The sequence below is a fragment of the Numenius arquata genome, chromosome 2 (genome assembly GCF_964106895.1).
Source record: "Numenius arquata chromosome 2, bNumArq3.hap1.1, whole genome shotgun sequence".
NCBI lineage: Eukaryota > Metazoa > Chordata > Aves > Charadriiformes > Scolopacidae > Numenius > Numenius arquata.
In genome coordinates this window covers 88,830,506-88,849,981 of record NC_133577.1, presented here as the reverse complement: position 1 = coordinate 88,849,981, position 19,476 = coordinate 88,830,506, and the positions used below count along the sequence as shown (strand labels likewise).

Below are 19,476 nucleotides of genomic sequence, written 5' to 3'. Positions count from 1 at the left end.
TGCTGAGTCAGAAGTGATTCAGCTGAGGTAAAGAGGTGACTTAAGAATTGTGATAACTGTACACTCAGTGATTAAGCACAGTTCTGTATAAAAAGATCCATGGAAATAATAGTGCTGATTATTATAAGTCCTAACAGTAGGACTTAAAATTTATAAAAGTATACTAAAAGGAAGAAATTATGCTCTCAGTTACACTTGCACACCTCGACATGTATTATTATTTTTTCCTGTTCTGTTAAAATAAAGCATCAATTTAAAAATTATACAGATTAGCAAATTGCAGACTGAATGTAAAATCTAAGATAATATTTGGATATATTAATATTTCAGATTATTTTATGGCAAAGCTGGAGTGATCTGAAACGATTCTGCAATTTTAGATAGTCAATGGAAACAGTTCATGAAAGATATATAATCTAAGCAGATTTACGGTAAATAAGAAAGGAATGGAAATCTTTCAGGACAGAAGTTATATGATATTCAGGACAGAAGTTATATGATAGTTATATGATAAAAAAATTCTTTACCATGAGGGTGGTGGAACACTGGAACAGGTTGCCCAGGGAGGTGGTTGAGGCCCCTTCCCTTGAGATATTCAAGGTGAAGCTCAATGAGGCCCTGGGCAACCTCGTCTAGTTGGGGGTGTCCCTGCTGACGGCGGGGAGGTCGGACTAGATGACCTTTGGAGGTCCCTTCCGGCCTGGACCAATCTATGAATCTATGAATATTCAGATTGCATAGTATGATATTAGTGTATAAACAGTACTGGAAGATTTAGTTTGAATTCTGAAGAACCATGTTAGTAAGGGAGTCAGAGGACTGAATGCAAGGATAGTGGCAAATCTCAGATGTGACAAATAGCATCACTGACTGGGCTTGCTCTGGGAGATGAGCATAGGGACCGTAGTTAGCTGTGTGTACTTTCCAAAGTAGAAAGGAGACAGGTGTGCATGGCTATGGGTTAGACAGGTGGATAAATTATACAATATTAAAGGTAGATAATGTTTTAATGAGCTATTGAAGAAGCTAAAATCTGGTTCATTATGAGGCTTCTAGTGGATAATACAGATTTAAAGGTGCATTTAAGAAAAGAAGAAAGTGAGATGGTTTCAGAGGGGTAGGGTGAAAACTTGGCTTTAATAAAAGGAGGAAAAAAATCCAAATTTGGGGGACTTAATTCACCAGACTTCATGGAAGTACTGGGATTCCAATTACAGGAAAAGTGTAAAAGAGTTAACTACCCTGTGGTTAGCCACAGAACAGGCACCAGCTATACCTTGAATTTTAACAGTAGCACTAGTTATGACAGTAGTAGTGCTAGCCTTAAGGTTGAGGACAGCAGAAACACCAGGACTGTGCAGAGATTCTTTGTTAACTGAACACTGGGCAGAGATACTTGAGCTCACCCTCTGCGAATGGGGATGTCTGCACCGCATAGCTCGGAGATTATCCACCAAGTCTCAGAGGTAGTATAGCAACTATAGTATAATATACTGCTGTATCCAGGCTAATTAGCAATTTTCCTTCTTGTAGCAAGTAAACTATTCTTGGACACTTTTATATTCAGTTGTAATTACTAATATATTTGTAAAGAGGGTTATTTAAGTTAATGTCTTTTATTCCACAATTCTCTTTCAGAACCTGCAAAGCCAGAAGGCCTTAAATTCTTCAATGTTTCATCATACTCTTTTTCACTGTATTGGAGACTACCGTATGGACATGTAGACAGATTTCACGTGGATCTTATTCCTGATCATGGTTCTGTTGTTATCCTAGATCTTGGAGTTAGGGAGTATCAAGTATGTGCTTTTATTACAGGACTTGCAATGGCCAGCTTTTCCTTATGCACTGTGCTGATGAGGAATTCAAGCTTGCCTCTTTAGCTATTTAATGCAGGTGTGAATTTGAAAGTATTAATGAAAAATTGGTGAGAGCAAATTTCAGCATCCAGAGTTTGTTACCTAACAGCAGGTAGTGAATTTACTTTTTTTTAAAGTCTGCTAGAAGGATACAGCCAGTCACCCGAGGGTTCATGAATATTTTAAGAAAGGAAGGGCAGAGCTGTTGAGTAATACAGACTCATTAATTGCGTACTTGCCAGGAAGATCTGTGCTTAAATCATTAATGCAGGCAACACTGCTAAGCCATCAAAAAGAAATAGGAGCACTTTTTGATTCTGCTTTCTGGAAAATATAATAATATTAACAGAAATAATGGTTGTTCCGGTTCTTTTGCTTTTGTTTTTCATTGGAACTGCAAATATACAGGTATTTTATATAAATGCTTGCTAAAAGGTTGTTAAATATGTTTATTTCAAAAGATAGGCTAGCTTAAGGGTCAGAAACTTGTGTTTCAGGTTGCTTTTTTGTTTATTCTTTCAAAAAGGAGTTTTATAATGCTTTGCATGTACTTTGATAATAATAACAGAATAATCTCTATAGATACACTGATAGGTGATTCTGTGATAAAATTAATAGTTAATTTTGTTGTTCTTTAATATTGAATGTTATACAAATCTTACGGAGGGTAGTTAAATAAGATGGCAAAATACTGTACTGTAGATAACATGTAACCTGCTATTTTTACTGTCGTAAATACTGTTGTATTTCTAAAAGCTTATTGACAGATAACTTTCAGTAATAAAATGCTTAAACTTTTAGGTTTGGGGTTGGTTGTTTTTTTGATATTCATGATTTTTGGTAAAAGACTTAAATGAATCTATGTCCTATCTCAGGCTGATTTTTCTAATACTATTCCTGGAACAACATACAATGTTACAGTTTCTGCAGTTTCTTCTTCACTATACAGTTCACCTGCAAGTAGAACAGTGACAACAAATGTGACAAGTGAGTTAATGATGACTGCTGAAATTTTTTGGTTTTCTTTTTTTAAACCATGCTTTTTTGTATTTATTATATGCACAATAGTATCTGAGAAATTATAATCAGTTTTGAACACTCGTTAGAATTTTTCATCTCCTTTAACCATAAAAAAAAAATACACTGAATCTGAGGTGTTTTATAAAAGCATGAGATTTTCTCTCTCAGATACTTTTAAGAAGCATCCCTGGATATGCATTGTAGTTGTATTCATCCATTAGACTGGCTATTAAAGAAAAAAGAAAAAGGGAAAAAAAAAGCATAAAGGACAACAATATATAAGCTTTTGAAAAATTTACTATTGTGTCATGTAGTAATAACTATATCCCAATTTGTATGTATAGTGGTAGAATTCAGAGATGTTTCAGAAAAATGTGGCTATATCAGACATGTTTTGTAAGAAAGTGCAGTTTGGTTTGGAGTGGTTTCAGGGAAAGGGACTGAAATTAAGCATGCTGGACTATCTCAAATATTAAATTGGCATTAAACTTTGTTTTGTCCATGAAGATCTTGAGCATTCCATTTTTTTACATTCTTACAGAAGAATGTTCCTGGTGTTCCAAAATTCATTTAATCATTTTTGTACCAGGACTCTAGCCAGAAAAAAACCCTTTTATTCAACAGTACATTAATTTTCAGTAGTTTTACTGGTTTATGGTGGCAGATGATTTAATTTCTTTATAAAAGCTGTGAAGGTGTCTCTCTCATATGGAAACAACTAAAAACTGCTTTATGTATGTGTGTGTGTATATATATAAAACAATTACTTTTATTTTTTTTTTTCATAGATCCTGGACCCCCTGTGTTCCTTGCAGGTGAAAGGGTGGGCTCTGCTGGGATTCTACTGTCATGGAATACGCCACTGCATCCGAATGGGAGAATTCTCTCCTATATTGTTAAATATAAAGAGGTCTGCCCATGGATGCAAACAGCGTATACACAGGTCACAACAAAGCCAGATAGTTTGGAAGTTCTTCTTACCAGTCTTAACCCTGGAACAACTTATGAAATTACGGTAAAAACTTTATGAGTGCCTTTTAGTATTTTGAATTCTGATTTATTGTACATTGTGTGAGTTCGTGGTAGATGCATATAGTGATTTCTGAAGGACCTTGCTAATTACTATCACCATATAAAAAAATATATCAGCCAGGTATTTGTTTGCAATAGTGGGTTTTAAATCTACTTGAAATAATTTCCAACCAAAACTATACTAAACCGTAGTTTCTTGTATTGATATTCTGACATATGGCATTATGTGGTAGAAAGTTAAAAGCAGAGGATAGAATTTTCAAACACATCTAAATCCTTCCTCATCTTCATTGAGATGTAATCTTTCGAATCACTGATGCACTTTGGATATTATGCATAGATTTCTACATCATCTACGCCAGATCCAGTAGTTATGTACTTCTTTCTTTGATTTTAAACTTAATTAGTTTAAGAATGAGTTTTCTTACCTGAATATCTGTTTATATCTAGCTTGTAAATACCTTAGCCCGGTTTCCCTAAACCTAGGAGTTTTACCTAGTGTTATATCTCCTAAAATAAAAAGTGTCATACTTTTCCATTCCCTTCCCATAGATTTTATTGCCTAGATATCCACAGTGAGTATCTGCTGCCAAAATCAGTACATGTATTCTCAAGACTTCTATATGTGGAATTTGTTTACATTGAGATTAGGCACTCCTGATCCATCTCTGAACTCTTCAACAATAAATGACTCCAGGTGGACAGAAATGAATATATTTGCCAAGCGGTTCTCCACCTGACTTAGTCTTTCATAAGAACCTTGGAGAGGTACTTCTTTTCAATATCAAAAATGAAACAAAATAATGTATTTGATTTGCTTCATTCCATGTCATGTAAATTCATACAGTTCAAAGCTATAGTGAAGCAGTGAATAGTGAAGCTGACCGGATTAGGAATAGGGCTGTGCAGTGATTCTTTGTAAATGTTATGTCTGTGTGTGTGTGTGTATAAGAAAGGAAAAATGTAATTATGCCTGCCATTGTGGGAAAGTTGTTCACTGTGAATGTAGTTGTGATGACCATGCTGATAAAAGCCAGTATATCCACAGCTGCAGAAATGTTTATCCTTTGATCTCCTGCCTCCAGTCATCTGCTAAAAAAAACCCCAAAATACCAAAAAAAAAAAAAAAAAACCCACAAAAAAAAGTTCAGCTACTCTTTGAGAAAAATATTATCACTTAGACTCTAAACAGATAAATGTCCTCAGACAAATTAAATTATTAAGAGATTTCAGTTTGCAGTTCTGAGTACCTCAGTAGCACTTGTGTGGAATTCGGTATTAAGGGGTTTGCAAATTCCATTCTTTATGAGCCTTCCCCAGGAAAACCTTGGGCTATTTTAAATCATTTGTTTTACCAGTAATTTTCCTGTTGTTGCTATGTATGGGAGGCAATCCTTCCTATTGCTGGTGTTTCAGGCACGTTGATCTTAGAGCAGAATTTGACTCAGGACAGTGACTTGTGACCCAACAACCTCTGTCTAGCAGGGACCACACGGCTTTTCTCCTGAGTGAATAAAAGTCTGTTGGCAAGCTGAGCCCTGTTATGTTACCTACGGCTTTGGTGGGCACCCTGACTGCCTGACCCACAAGCAACCTCCCGGATTCAGTAACGATTCAGGTGGAAACACTTTTTCTACCTCACAGATGTGGCCAAAAAGAAACATTACGTGTTTTCCTTCTCTTGAGCAATTTCCTGTGGTTCTTTGGTTAATTTTTGGAGTCTGTTATGTCATTTAAAAGTAGCTCTTGGTTTTTGCATAGGTGAAAATTCTCTGTTGTTTTAAGGTACCTGACTGAGTCTTGTTGTTAAATTCTTTCTGGTAAATACTGTGACAGTAGAGTTCAACAAAGCTTGTAAGCTTTGAATATGGGGTTCCAGTCTGTTTGTAACAGCCCAGTCTTAATTTCTTACATCTAATGAAAAAAACATTTTGAACAAAATAGCAGTTACAGGTGATAATCTGTTAAGTGTTGGAGAGCCATGGATAATTTTGGACATATGATCATTGATAATTTTGTAAAGATATGCACTCCAGAGTTTTTTCTAAACTTAAGTAATGAGTGGCAATATTATATTTCAAAGCATAAAAATTAATACTCCTGAATGTGAACTGCAGCTACTTGAACTTTGGATAGTACTTAATCATCTGCATAGTAAATTTGTCCTTTTTAAATGTTTCCAAGCTTTTATTCTATAATATCTCTTGGTGGCAGTGATATCTAGAAGCTAACGGTACATTGTGTAAGTGCTTATTTTGATTTCTCTTCAAAGCTAAGCGGTGCATGTAGCTGACAACTTTACCATACCAATTTTTGCATACTTATCTCATAGTAACTTTGAGTTCTCTTGAAACTACACATGTGAAATGGGATTTTCCATGTCTATCTTAATGCTAGTTTTCCTTTCTGGGCCCTTTCTTCAATACCTGCTTTGAGATGAGATAAAAAATCAGTGTTCAGGTGAGGACATATCTTTAGATTTATATTATGTAATTTTAATACTGTCAGAATTTTCCGATTGCCTGTCAGTCCCCGGAAGATCTCCAGGTAGTTTCCTCAGCTGTTGCAATTACTGCAGAATTCATCAATGCTTAAGGACGTTTCAAGTCATTCTGTCTGTGAGGCAAAAGCAGGTAGGGTTGGCTGGAGGCATGAGATATGTGTGCATGGAGAGGGGGGTGTTTGTACAGCTTAAGAAGGAGCCGGCCAGTGATACACATTCTCTTTCACCAAGCAGAGCATACACTGCTTTGGGAAGTGGTCTTAAACATATACGTCCCTTTGCATCCTAGGTTAATAATGTCTTCCATGTTACCTCATATTTCTTTGCTGTAATTTGTCTGTCCTAGCTTAGTGCTTTTGTTTAAATAGCTTTACACTCTTCTGAAAGATGCACAGTTTAGTCCTAAGAAGTGATTAGAAGAGTTTTCCTTTCTGACCTGCTGGCTCCTTCCACACCCTTTGCCTTTCCTTACCTGTCTGTGTTGTCTGTCACTTCTACTATGACCCACACATAGTTTTGCACATCTGCCCCTTCTCCCCGGAATTTCCCCGCAGTCTGCACTGTCAGCTCCCTCAGCACCACTGCCATACCTTTATTACCTGACACTGGCAGGAGGGAATGAATGGCTCTGACAGCTTTAACCTTGCTGGAGAGCTTTTCACTTTGCTGCTTCTTTCACACGCTTCTCACCATCACTGATGGAATTTTGCTCATGTTTTACCTTTTGCTATCTCTGTCACTTTGCAAAATAAGGAGTCAGACCTCATTCCTCTTTCTAAGTATTGCATGCCATGGCCCATCACTGAGTTGAATTATCAGTAAGTCCTATATCGCAGAGCAAATAGCATCATTGTTGTGTTTATCTCCGTAAATTCTACGAAAGTCATAACGTACTGCCTTTCTGTGGAAAGACTCTGCTATAATCGTGAGCATTGAGGCCCAACCACCATAAAGTGCACTCACAGTTCCCTGACTGTTGTCTTTCTGCCAAAAGACATTATTTCCTTGAGTTTCTGCTATGAGGGAGGTTGGCCTGCTTTTGCTGTCCTTCAGGTCTTCAAGAAAAAAGAGAACCTATTTTCCTTTTTACTCTCTTAAGTTATAATATGAGTAAAATAGAAATAAGGAAGCTGCTTTAAGTGAATTGTGATAAGGAAAAGGAGTGTTACTGATGTAATTCTTGCTGTTGACTTTAGGAAGAATAGGGACTAAGGACTTTGGAAGTGTGGCTATTCACACATGGGTTTCTCAATTTCTTATACTGTTTCATATTTTTTCCACTTTATTTTTTCACATCTAAATGTTGAGTATAAATTAAGGAGTACAGCTATAAAAGGCATGTTCATTTCTGTATTTATCGTTTAAAAGCTAGAAGGTGGATCTCTGCATATCCTTAAGATTTTCATTGGCCCTGAAACTATATATCCCATAGATTCTCTAATGTGGCTTTTTTTTTTCTGTAGGTGGCTGCTGAGAACAGTGCTGGTGTTGGAGTATTTAGCGATCCTTTTCTTTTTCAGACTGCAGAAAGTGGTAATTTTAATAAAACTGCTAATTTTTAATTAAAGCTGCTCTAATTTGTTCAAATAAAGTATCCATAGCACATTTTATACTTGAACAAATTCTGATGCATTTAGAACAAAAATCTAATTATTTTCTTATTCTCTCACTCAGTGGAAAAGGTGCATTTTGTCTTATTTGCTAGTAACAGCAATTAAGGTGTGCACATTTTTTCTTATACATAGTTTCTTACATGCAGTCTGTTTCTGTTGGGCTTTTCCTATGCCAGTCTTGAGGTGGGCTGCCTCCAGAAAGCAAGGTCACAGGAGACTAGAGCTACCTATCAAATGGACCCATCTGCTGATGCCTGCAGCAGTAGCAGGAGACAGACATTGTTGTGGGGTCAGCTCTGACATTGCCTACTTATGTCAAGCTGTATTTGTTTAGTTCTGGAGTCAAGTGCCTTCTCTAGAAAGTCCAGTACAGAATGTATTTTACTAAGTTTTTGTTTCTTAATTCTGAAGAAAAAAAAAAAAGATTATTATAATACATGACTGAAATGAAAATGACTTCATGGTTTTGAAGATTAAAAAAGTACAATTATAGTCTGAATTTGCATAATCTTTATCAATTTAGTGTTTGTAGTCTTACTCATACTCCATGAGCAGTAGAGCGTTGGCTGAAGAGCTGGCACCAGGCCAGTTACGTTGGGGTGAAGAAATCTTAGTGGAATATAGAATTTGTGCTGCCTTGGCGGTGACCATCCCTCTGTGTTTAGGAGTTCTGGTTGGTTTCTGTAGCTGTGCAAACTGCCGAGTGCTGCATCTCAGTCAATGTCAGGAAATCATCACTCTGCACCAGATTTCTGGGATAATGCAATGAATTATGAAACAAAATATGAGAAAGGGTAGTAAATTGGCCATGTGGAGCTGTGCAAAATCATTATTTTTAGCTGTCCTTTGTATTGTGTTGTTAGTAGAAAACCTTATTTCTGTGAGTTTTATTTTTGACAGAGGCATCAGTGTTTCTTCATATGATAACATTAGCATTTTAATGCATTTCTGCTTACATTTTATTAAAGCTGAAATCCCTTATTATAAATGTAATTGGAAGGTTTCTTCAAATTCTAGGTGAGAGTTCTGTCACTGATACTACATTTATACTTTCACCTTCTCAACATCTGTTTTTTTTTTTTTTAATCTTGCTTTGATGGTTAAAGAAACCCCAACATCTTGATCAAAATGAAGAGGTACAGTTTAAAGTAGGGAAGTTAGACAGGAGATATAATTATATAATTATAAAGGCTGTAGTCTAGGAGGAGGAGGACGGGGGTGAAAGATGTGCAAAAGATTCAGCAGGGCCTAAGCAAGAGCTGAATATGAGGCTTGGAGGATCTGTCTCAATTCAGCTATGGAAGATCTGTAATTGTTGACACTTGTTTATGCGTATATTTTTAAGGCAGCATATCCCTTTTTTCCTTAGGACTAAGGCTAGCTATTGCAGAAACTGCTACTGCCCACGCTGTGCAGGCAGGACTAAGAGAGAGCTGCAGTGCTCTGACTCTCAGGAAAGTTCATATAGCTTGTAAAATCTTGTTTACATGCTGCATCCCCTTCCTTTGTGCTTTAATTAATACAGATGCTCTGACAAAAGGGCCTGGAAACTGTCAGTTAAACAAAGAACACCATTTCTGTTGTAATACTAAATATTCAAATTAAGTTAAGCTATTTAAAGCTACCAAAAATCTATATCCAGCTGAAAAAATGACACAGGTAAAATGAAATAAAACACCCAGTGCTGTCATATGCTCTTAAACAAACAAAGGTGGGCAAAAATTTGCTATTGATGAGTAGATGAGTTGCTTCTAGGAAGAAGTTGACCAAACCAATCACTATATTGCTATGAGACTGAAAGAATTATATTTCTTACTCAAACTAGATTGGAAAAGAGCTGGTTGTATATCAGCTACTTTACATGTGTTTGTGAATGGTGGTTGTTTATTTGCCTCAGAGTTTGGAAGCTAGAAATGGCATTAAAAAAAAAGTAGGTGGGATTTTTTTTTCCAGTGCTGAGAAGGAAAGTATGTCTCACTGCTTTTGTTTGTTTTGTTTTCAAGCTCCAGGTAAAGTAGTGAATCTCACAGTTGAAGCCTTAAATTATTCAGCTGTAAATCTGATCTGGTTTCTCCCTCGGCAACCAAATGGAAAGATAACTAGTTTCAAGATTAGTGTGAAACATGCAAGAAGTGGAATTGTAGTGAAAGATGTCTTGGTTAAAGTAGAGGACCTTCTGTCTGGGAGGTTGCCAGAATGTAATGTAAGTGCTATAAACCTTTTAAATTAGAAATAAACTCAAGCCGTAGAATGTAGTTTTACATTTGAATTTTGAAACATAAAAAATTTGAAGACTTGCTTTTCAGAACAATACCAAATACTTTACAAACTCAGGCCCAAGGCAGGATATACTGGTTGAACAAAAACCTTTCTGTCTAAAATAGTTTAAATGGAATACTTTTCCTTGAAAAGCTCAGTTTAATCAAAGTAAAAATGTTGAGAAAGAGTCAATTTGGTGTCCTTTTAGCAGAAAGTGATGAAATAGATAACTTAGATTTTTTTCAGCTATCTTTTTTTTGGCTGTTTTTTTTTTTTTTTTTTCATTTTAACAGCATTCAGTTAGAAAAGGCAAGAATTTCTCTTTTTTGGTCAATGCAGACATAGTGTAATGTTAGTATATTATTTTTATATATAGTATCAAAATGCTGTTTATGTTTTAAATGTATGCTTTATTCTGTGTATCACATTTTAACATTATTTAAATACTTTTCATATGAAAATAAAAAGACCCACTTGTAGCAGAGGGATTTTTTTTTTTTAGAAGTTTGTAGTCTGAGTTTTCTTAAAGCAAGCATTCATTGAAAAGTTTCTGAATTTTGACTATTCATTGGATTCAGACCTGTAACGAATGTATACCTTAAATAATTTCTTGAAGAAAATTCTCTTTTCCAGTGTTTATTCCCCCTTTCCTCTTTATTCTGAGCAGAGTGTTGTGACTCTTGGATGACAAGTTACCTAACTTTTTTTTTTTTTTTTTTTTTTTTTAAAGGATGGTAGGCTTAGTAATTGAATAAAAGTGCAGTTTTAAATGATAAAAGATATTGGGACTTTGGTTTCAGATTTTGTTTGGAAGACCATTTTGAGCATTGTGAAGGTTCCCAACATTGGGCTAATTTAATTCAGCACTGAGAAGGGAGACTGCCACCTACTGAATCATAAGCATTGGTTATTGTAATGCCTAGCAGTTTTTCAGAGGCGTCTCCTGACAGTATGGATTAGGAAACCCCTGTCTAGTTTTATCCATTATATATGGATATATGTATGCTATATATGTATATATACATACATACAACACACGTGACGTAGAAGGACCTCACTAGGGGACTTATTTTTGTTAAGAGAGAGACTGAACGCTGAGAATAGAATCTGGGAATAATTAAATGGATCCTAGAGAGTTGCTTCTGTTCAGTCAGATTTGAGAACTTTTGGGATAAAAGGAAACTATAATACTGTAATTAACAGGATGGACTAGCAATGTCAACTAATGAAATGATAGCCCAGATTTGGAGATTGAAGGATAAAAAGGAGAACCAATTTTGGGTGATTTTATTTCAAAGGTAGTCTGCTTTTTTTGATCTACATATATTTAAAATTATAAGTTGTAGATGCAGCTTATCATATTTCATATTTTGTCTTTACAGGATAAGAGTGAATCATTTTTGTGGAGTACTACCACTCCTTCAACGACTTTTGGCAAATCCACAATTCCATCAAGGACTACAGTTACACCAAGTACAGAGGCACCAAATCAAATGAGCTCTGTTTGGAGTGAACCAATTAGTTTTATTGTAACTAACCTCAGGCCATATACCACCTATCTTTTCGAAGTCTCTGCAGTTACCACTGAAGCAGGTTACATTGACAGTGCAATTGTCCGGACACCGGAATCAGGTATATACTGCTTTCAAATGGAAATAAAATTCTCAGATTTATATGAAAACTTCAAAATATCAGTTTGAAGTTATGTTGCAAGATACTTCAGTCTTAATCTGTCTTTGTATCACGCTCTTGTACTTACATGATTACTTAATTTTACCTGATATAATCAACTTAAAGTGTAATGTATCTAATGTATCTTATACGTAACCTAACATGTATCTAGTATTAATAATATTAATATAGAAATTATCAATAATAATATTAATCTGATAATGTATATAATATGTAATTATAATGTATCTAATGTTTAGGATGATTTAGGAGTGTTGCTTTGTAACAAGTCCCCCCTCCAATATCAAGCACCATCATCCAGTCTCTATGTAATTACTGAAATCCACTTCCTGTTTTCCAAATGTCTTTGTCTTCTTACAAGAATCCCTTTAGTGTCACATTAGCCACCCCTCCGAGTTACCAGTATTTGAATGGCCAAAACCACACATTTCAGTCCTCCACTGGAGTCTCTGAGATGAGGCTTGATGGAGAGGAATTGATAGTTTGTGACAACAGGTGGGATGATGGAGAGTGCGTTTATTTCAAATATCACATTCCAGCTCACACAGGAGCATGACACAGAGTTGTTGTCATGCCCATTTTGCCACACAGAGGAAGGTGATATATGTATCTGCTGTATAGCTCATTGGTGTTCCATTTTAAAATGCTGAAAATTATTTCTGCCCCTCCAACCAGAATTTTCTGAGCTGTGCTGAAGGTCTCCTCTGTTCTTGAAAAAGATGAAATTTTTCTTGCTATGATTTTTGAAAAAGAGGCTACTTCTTTAGAGCACTTTAAAATGCTTCATTATAAATATTTTTTGAAAACCCAGCATACAAATATTTCCTTTGCTGGGATGGCTGTCAAGGTGAGGATACTTTTACAAAGAGAAAAAGATTTAAACCTTGAGAAAAAGAAAAAAGTGGACTCTTAAGATGATACTTCAGAATTATGTGGAATTGTAGCTGATGCAATTTGCATAACTCAGAATGATTAAGTGGTCACTGCTGACCAATCTAGAGTATATCTTTTAGGAACGACAGGATTTTTCATTTCTTTCGTTTGTACATTAGTTTTTCCAAAAGACGATAGTACTTTTTGAGTATGTTGGTTAAATTGCATATTTGTTTACAGGAACAGTGTATATCTCCACATTAGCTTAAATCTCACACATGACATATTAAGACCTGATTTTCATAGAAATGTATACAAGTAGTTTCCATAAGTTTACTTGGATATGCAGCACTTCTGAAAATCAGGTTTGTTTTTACTCTATATGGATGTAAAAAAATTCCACCTCCTTTAGTTGTCTTTCAGATCTTCATCTCAATAGTAATCTCATTAATTTATCAGTACAGTAAGGTATACTTTAGAAAGGACAGGGATCAGATTCCATAATCACTTGAGTACAGGATTCATTTAATTTATGTGAATAGTTTCATGAAAATGGAAAACTGCTCACATATGCAATGTTTTTGCAAGATTAATTGTTTCCTACTCTATCTTTTTGGATACTAATGTATATCACTAGTGCTGTCAGAAATCTTCAATTTGAAGTATTTTCTACACGATAAAAGAACCTGTTCAAAGAAGAAAAATTAACCCGATGTGAGCTCTGTATCGCTGAGCATCACAGTCGTATTTGAGCATCTTCTGTATGTAATCTATATCATGATGAAGTCCCTGCTATACTTGGTATAATCTCTGCCGCCTTTGTCTTTTAAGGGTTATTTGCATACCACCAGCTCTCTTGATACCTTTTGCAAACATTACCTTAGAAAAGAAATTAAAGTAGTAATTGAAGTAATTTTTATGAGATGTGCTTAATAATGTAGCTTCCCTTCAGAATACTTTATGTTTACAGGGAGTTGTCTGATATGTGGTTCTTGGAAATCCTAATATAAATTATTTTATGTTCAAAGACTTTTTCCAATATTGTTTAAGTTCCAGAAGATCCACCACAAAATTTTGCCAAGAGCAACATTACAGCAAAGTCTTTCTCAGTGAGGTGGGACCCACCAACCATAGTAACAGGGAAGTTTAGTTACAGAGTTGAGCTGTATGGACCATCTGGTAAGTCTGAATTGATGTTTTTATTTATTTTTCCCTTTTGTTATTATTTCCTTACACTTGCATTATTAGTGTCCCTGCAAATCAAGAATGAATATTTGAAAGCAGTGCTATGTATCCTTTTTACTATTAGACTTTTTAATAGATTTTAGATTACTTTTAAGAGAAAAGGCTGTCCATCATGAGGAAGATTACACAATGAAGTTCACATTAGATATTCTTAGGAGTGGAGGAAACCAACTTTCCTCACTCTTAGAGAGATGATGGACTGAGCTCGCAGCTCAATTAGGGTGCTTATGTATCCAAATCATTCTGTATCTTACCTTTAGTCTTTTCTTGTCCTGTTAAAGATTTCTGGATTATTTTCATTCCTGTGTAGTATACAATCAACTGTATGAGTCTGTTTTGATAGTTTTTTCATTTTTTTAACTCGCACAATTTTTAACTCTGAAATTATATAACTGCCTGTAGTTAAGTAAGAAGTTAATGAGCTGTATACTAATGTTTTTATGGGACCACGCAGGGGAAGCAATATAAATTAATTTATATAAGAAAAATCCCCACCTCTTAAGACCCAGATCTTCTTGAGATGGTTTTGGAGGATTTTTTCAGGTATTCAGTATTATTTCAGGTATTCAGTATTATTTCCAATGAGGTTGATGCCAAACTAGCTTTTTCACAAATAAATTTGGCTTTTCATTGTTCTGGAATGTAGCTGTATTTAGTATAAGCAACTAATGGACTGTTTTTATTTTTGAGCTAGGATCTCTTAATTTTCCATTCCAGGTCATATTCTGGATAACAGCACAAAAGATCATAAGTTTGTATTTAGTAACCTTGTGCCGTTTACAACATACGACGTCTATGTTGGTGCTGAGACAAGTGCTGGGGCGGGGCCAAAGACGAACCTTACAGTTTTCACTCCTGCAGATGGTAAGTAAGCATAAAGAAGTGAAGTAAATGGGCTGTACGTGATAACTGGTTTCAGTTTTCCCTTCAAAGCCTTTTAGGTAGTTTGCAAAGGAAAGGATGGGTGTGTTATAACAGTCTTACAAGAGAGGGATAATAAGCTAATGAAAGAAATTACCTGAACATTTATTGTGTAGATTTATTTATCCATTTTTTTTCGAGTTCATACACTCTCACTAAATTTACTTGCTATCAGAAGCCTTCAGAGATTGTGAAAGAAACGTAGTTTCTGCCTCAATTAAATTAGTTATTTTTAGATACGGTAATTAAGATGCAGGCTTCCCATCTCTCCGTTAGATGGCAGCAAGTAGAAGAGAAAGAACAATGCAGGATTTCTGCCTCCACACCCCCACTACCCCTCCTCTGACTGGTTTCTTCAGCCCTGAATGTTTCTTATTAAAAGTCTCGTTTTACTTGATTTTCACCAAATCCAAGGCCCCATGCCAGTTTCTAATGGAGCCATCTTTACCAGGGACCATAGCTCTGAGGCAGACCCAATATCGAGATCTTGTCCTGGGGCTGTCAAGTGGTTTTGCCCCTGAGCTGTCTACTCTGTCGTTTGGGAGTTTGGCTCCTAATAGTCCCCTCACCAGGTGAGAGTACTTTGCTCTATGGAAAAGCAGTTTTATCTTACACGCGTGTGAGATTGTGCAGGATTATTAGTCTGCAGCTGAGGATGCAACCATAAAAACCTGAGAATCAGTGTGTAACAGGCAGGCAGTTTCAAGATAAGTTATTTTTGTGTTGTGTTTACGCCACACGGTACAAATCTGGAAAACCTTTCTCTCAGTGATTGCTGCAATGCTTGCTGTCAAGGTGTAACAGCAGGAGGAACACCCGTCCTTATTTATCGTATTCTTTCCTGAAGTATCCAAAGTATCTACTTTTGTCAGCTCTCAGAGACAATTTCCAGAGATGGGTTGCCTTAGTACAGCCATGCTCATCTTCTGTCTAAACTCACCGGCAGAAGCCAAAGGGGATTTTGGTGTTGGGTTAGGTATTTTGGGGGGTTTTTTTAAGAGTGATACAGAATGTCTCATTTTAACACCAAATCTACAAACCTTCATTATGCAAGTAATTTCAAGTTTGTATTTTTCTGTGGTGTATTAGAAAAAAATATTTTTCATATTAAATCTGAATATCATTCTATGGAATATAAGCATTTCTGATCTCTGGCAGTCCTATGTAAAGTACGGTATCATTAATGTGTAGTTAAAGGAGAAATTGAACCAAAGCATATTATAAAAGTAAAATGAATATGTATCATGTTCAAATTATTTTTCAGCTTTTTACTTCATTCTTATATGGATTTGATTAATTTAGAATTCAGCTTTCATTTTCAGTATACTTGAGGTTCAATATGGTAAGCTAGCAAAAGCCGCCTTGCTTCCATTGCACTGACTTCAGTAGAACTATGCTGATTTACATCATCTCAGGATTTGACCATATTCGTAGATATGTCATATATGTCAAAAAAGCATGTACTTATTTTCAGAACTGTGACTTGTTTGCTAAAAAAACACGTGTGAAATAACTCTGTACTTGAACAGGAGCAACTCAAAAGATAAGGATGTGAAATTTGATTAAACGCCTACTGTATTTTGCACACAGTGCTGAAAAAAGCTTGTAATAATCAGAGATCTTTAATTAAATCAAGTTTCTTCTTGAATATTTAGTCCCAGGTGCTGTGTCAGATTTACATCTAGCAGAAGTGGGAGCCACATATATAAAAATTGTTTGGAGGAAGCCACAGCAACCAAATGGAATCATTACCCAGTATAGAGTTAAAGTCCACATGCAGGAAACAGAGGTGACTCTGGAAAACACTATTCTCAGAGGAAACAATAAGGTATTTAGGTTTTTTTAATATGTATTTCTTTGCTAGATTAAATTTGCTTCTCTGCCTTATCCAATAGGTACAGAATGTGGAATTAGCCACCACAGAAGTGTTGTCAATGCTTCTAAAAGCCACCTTCCTCACCTCACCCTCTTTGGCTGGGTTTTAAAGAGATTCCTATAATGCTATTTCCACAACGCGGAAACAATAAATAATTCTGATTAAATGATCCAGAATTTCTTAGCTACTAAAGGCAGGAAGCTATAGCCCATAATCTCACTACCTCTTCTACCCCTGAGTTCTTTGCAGCATCGGGTGACCTAACAGTAACAGTACAGATTTAGGTGCCTAGATCGATCCATAGCCATTGAGGAAAACTCCTTGAAGATGTGGATAAGAATCCTATGGAGAAGGGAATCCAACATAAGTCTTCCAAGGCTGGTCAAGTGCTCTGCTTGCAATGAGAACACCCCTAGACTTTCTGCCCCCGTTTGTATCCTTGAATGTACATGTCTGATACTACATGCTGAGCTCCATACAATGGTTGTATATTAAGGATATCTGCACACTGGATCAAATCTTTTGGGAGACTTATGCTGTCAGTGAGTCTAGCTTCTGGATTTTGGGTGCTGATGTGCTCTACATGCTTAGATAGAGCAGCTCAGAGCGTGCAGCACTGGACTCTGGACCTCTAACACACATTCAGCTCAGGATTGAGTACTTTCTGAGGTAGGGCTTTTTGGTCTTAATTATGATCATAGGAGCCCAAAGTTTGAATAATTCCTTTTTTTTAAGACAATGATGTCTTTCTCTAGATCTGACACAGAATCTAAGTTTTTGATGAAGTGGTCAATGAAGGAGTTTGCTTTCAAGTTGAATGGTACACATTAAATAGAGCCCTGGAGCCAAACATTAAATAAGGAGTAAGTGGAAAAAAAACTGAGGATAAGCATCCATTCATTAAATCAAGTAGGAGTCTTTGGAAATTGAAAGTATATAACTCTATAATTAAAGATTGTATCATAGTGCAGACACAGAAAAAATCAAAATTGTCTGCACAGACATGTTTTAATGATGGGATTTCCTAATTTTTGAGTTCGTAGTTTAACATCACTGCTGCTTCATTGTAGTTTATTGAATGTAATTTTCTAATTAAAAACCAAAACAAACAATAACAAACATTACTTTAGGTAGAACCCCACTGACCCAAGCTTGGAGCATCTACAGGGTTTGAACTGTCGGATCCACTGTGCTAACAGTACTCAATAACTAGTACCAATAAAAAGGCTGTTATCTTGTAAGTGGAAAATCCCTAGGGGCAAAAAGTGTTTCCATGTGGGTTGCTCTTTTGCTATAAAATGGTGAAGATGAAGCATATATAGCTTTTACCTGTTGGTGCTTAGGTGAGATTGGTGCTGCGTGTCTCTGCCTGTGGTTGATGCCCCCGAGTTACAGCAGTAAAAAAGCTGCTTTGCCCTCTCTGCACCCAGAGTCTGTAGGGAGAGAGCTAATGTGTATTAGTTACATCACTGTAAAAGCATCTCTTTCTGGCAGTGAAGTGGGCCATATGTGTGAGTGGGGAGTGTTCACAGATGACAGCAGAACAATTTAGAGGCACTGGAGTCCTGGATTGGGTCCCAGATTCTGAAGGGGCATAATGATCTAGTGCTTACATACCATTTTGTACCTCTGCTCTAGGCTGTCTCTCTCTTTTGCTTTTGTTGTTCCTCTCTTTGTGGTTCTTGCTCCCTCTATATCTACTGCCATCCCCTTCCAACATTTATCTTTTGCCCCTTCTGTCCTGTGGACCTCTCTATCCCTTTCCTCCCTTTCCTTCTCCCTTTTCACGTACATCCTCCCTTATTTTCCCTTTCCTCTTTATTTCATTAGCTTCTGTTTTTCTCAAACTCCCCTTATTCCCTCTCAGGGATCTAGTCAACCTGTTAGTCCTTTTCTTCAGGTCCTAGTAGGATCATCTGAAGCTGTCCTGCTTTCAGTGCCTGCAACCTGTTTCAGAACATGCTTAGTGCAAATGGAATCTCCCAAGCTCAAATATGTGCTATTCAATATAATTCCAAGGATGTAGCATTGTATTATATGAAGTTAAAGGCCTTGCTCTGAAATTTCGACTTTACTATAAACCTCATATTTTAAGAAACTGTAAAAAAAAGAATGTGGTGTTTGTTTAAACAATAAAAATGAATAAAAGGTTGTAGGCTATTGGAAGCTGAGCTTTTTCATGAGAAATATTGTATTTTGTAAAGTAATTATTGTTGTAATGAAAGATAACGTTTGTATGCCAACATTTGTATATTGTGTGTGTATATATATCCACAAATATAAAACACTATTTATATATTTTATATAAATTTAATTAAATAATTTAGTGATGATGAGGTTTGTGATTTATTTTTATATTTTTATTTTCTAGTATTTGATTGATTCTTTGGAACCATATATGATAACTGAAAACATCAAACCTTCTCCCACTTGGAACTCAATGGAAATGGCCAATGAATTAGATGAAGGTTCAGGTGAAATGGTTTCCAGCGTTCAGACAGCTTCCCCAGTAATACTTACAAGTGTTTCTGGTGATAATTTGCCTGCTATACATGAAGCTGCAGAATTACATTCTGCTTCGGG

The 19,476-nt window shown here is 36.0% G+C and overlaps 1 protein-coding gene across 1 annotated transcript in view; it reads left to right on the top strand.

The window, feature by feature from the left end:
- The first annotated feature begins 2,213 nt into the window (after nucleotides 1-2,213).
- PTPRQ (protein tyrosine phosphatase receptor type Q) overlaps nucleotides 2,214-19,476 on the top strand; it is a 108,978-nt gene continuing 91,715 nt past the window's right edge. Inside the window, exons 1-10 of the mRNA XM_074167564.1 lie at nucleotides 2,214-2,267; nucleotides 2,735-2,846; nucleotides 3,668-3,894; nucleotides 7,878-7,947; nucleotides 10,031-10,230; nucleotides 11,669-11,918; nucleotides 13,902-14,030; nucleotides 14,814-14,960; nucleotides 16,673-16,845; nucleotides 19,265-19,475. Of these exons, the coding sequence (XP_074023665.1) occupies nucleotides 2,214-2,267; nucleotides 2,735-2,846; nucleotides 3,668-3,894; nucleotides 7,878-7,947; nucleotides 10,031-10,230; nucleotides 11,669-11,918; nucleotides 13,902-14,030; nucleotides 14,814-14,960; nucleotides 16,673-16,845; nucleotides 19,265-19,475 (1,573 nt within the window). The remainder of the gene's footprint in view (nucleotides 2,268-2,734; nucleotides 2,847-3,667; nucleotides 3,895-7,877; nucleotides 7,948-10,030; nucleotides 10,231-11,668; nucleotides 11,919-13,901; nucleotides 14,031-14,813; nucleotides 14,961-16,672; nucleotides 16,846-19,264; nucleotide 19,476) is intronic.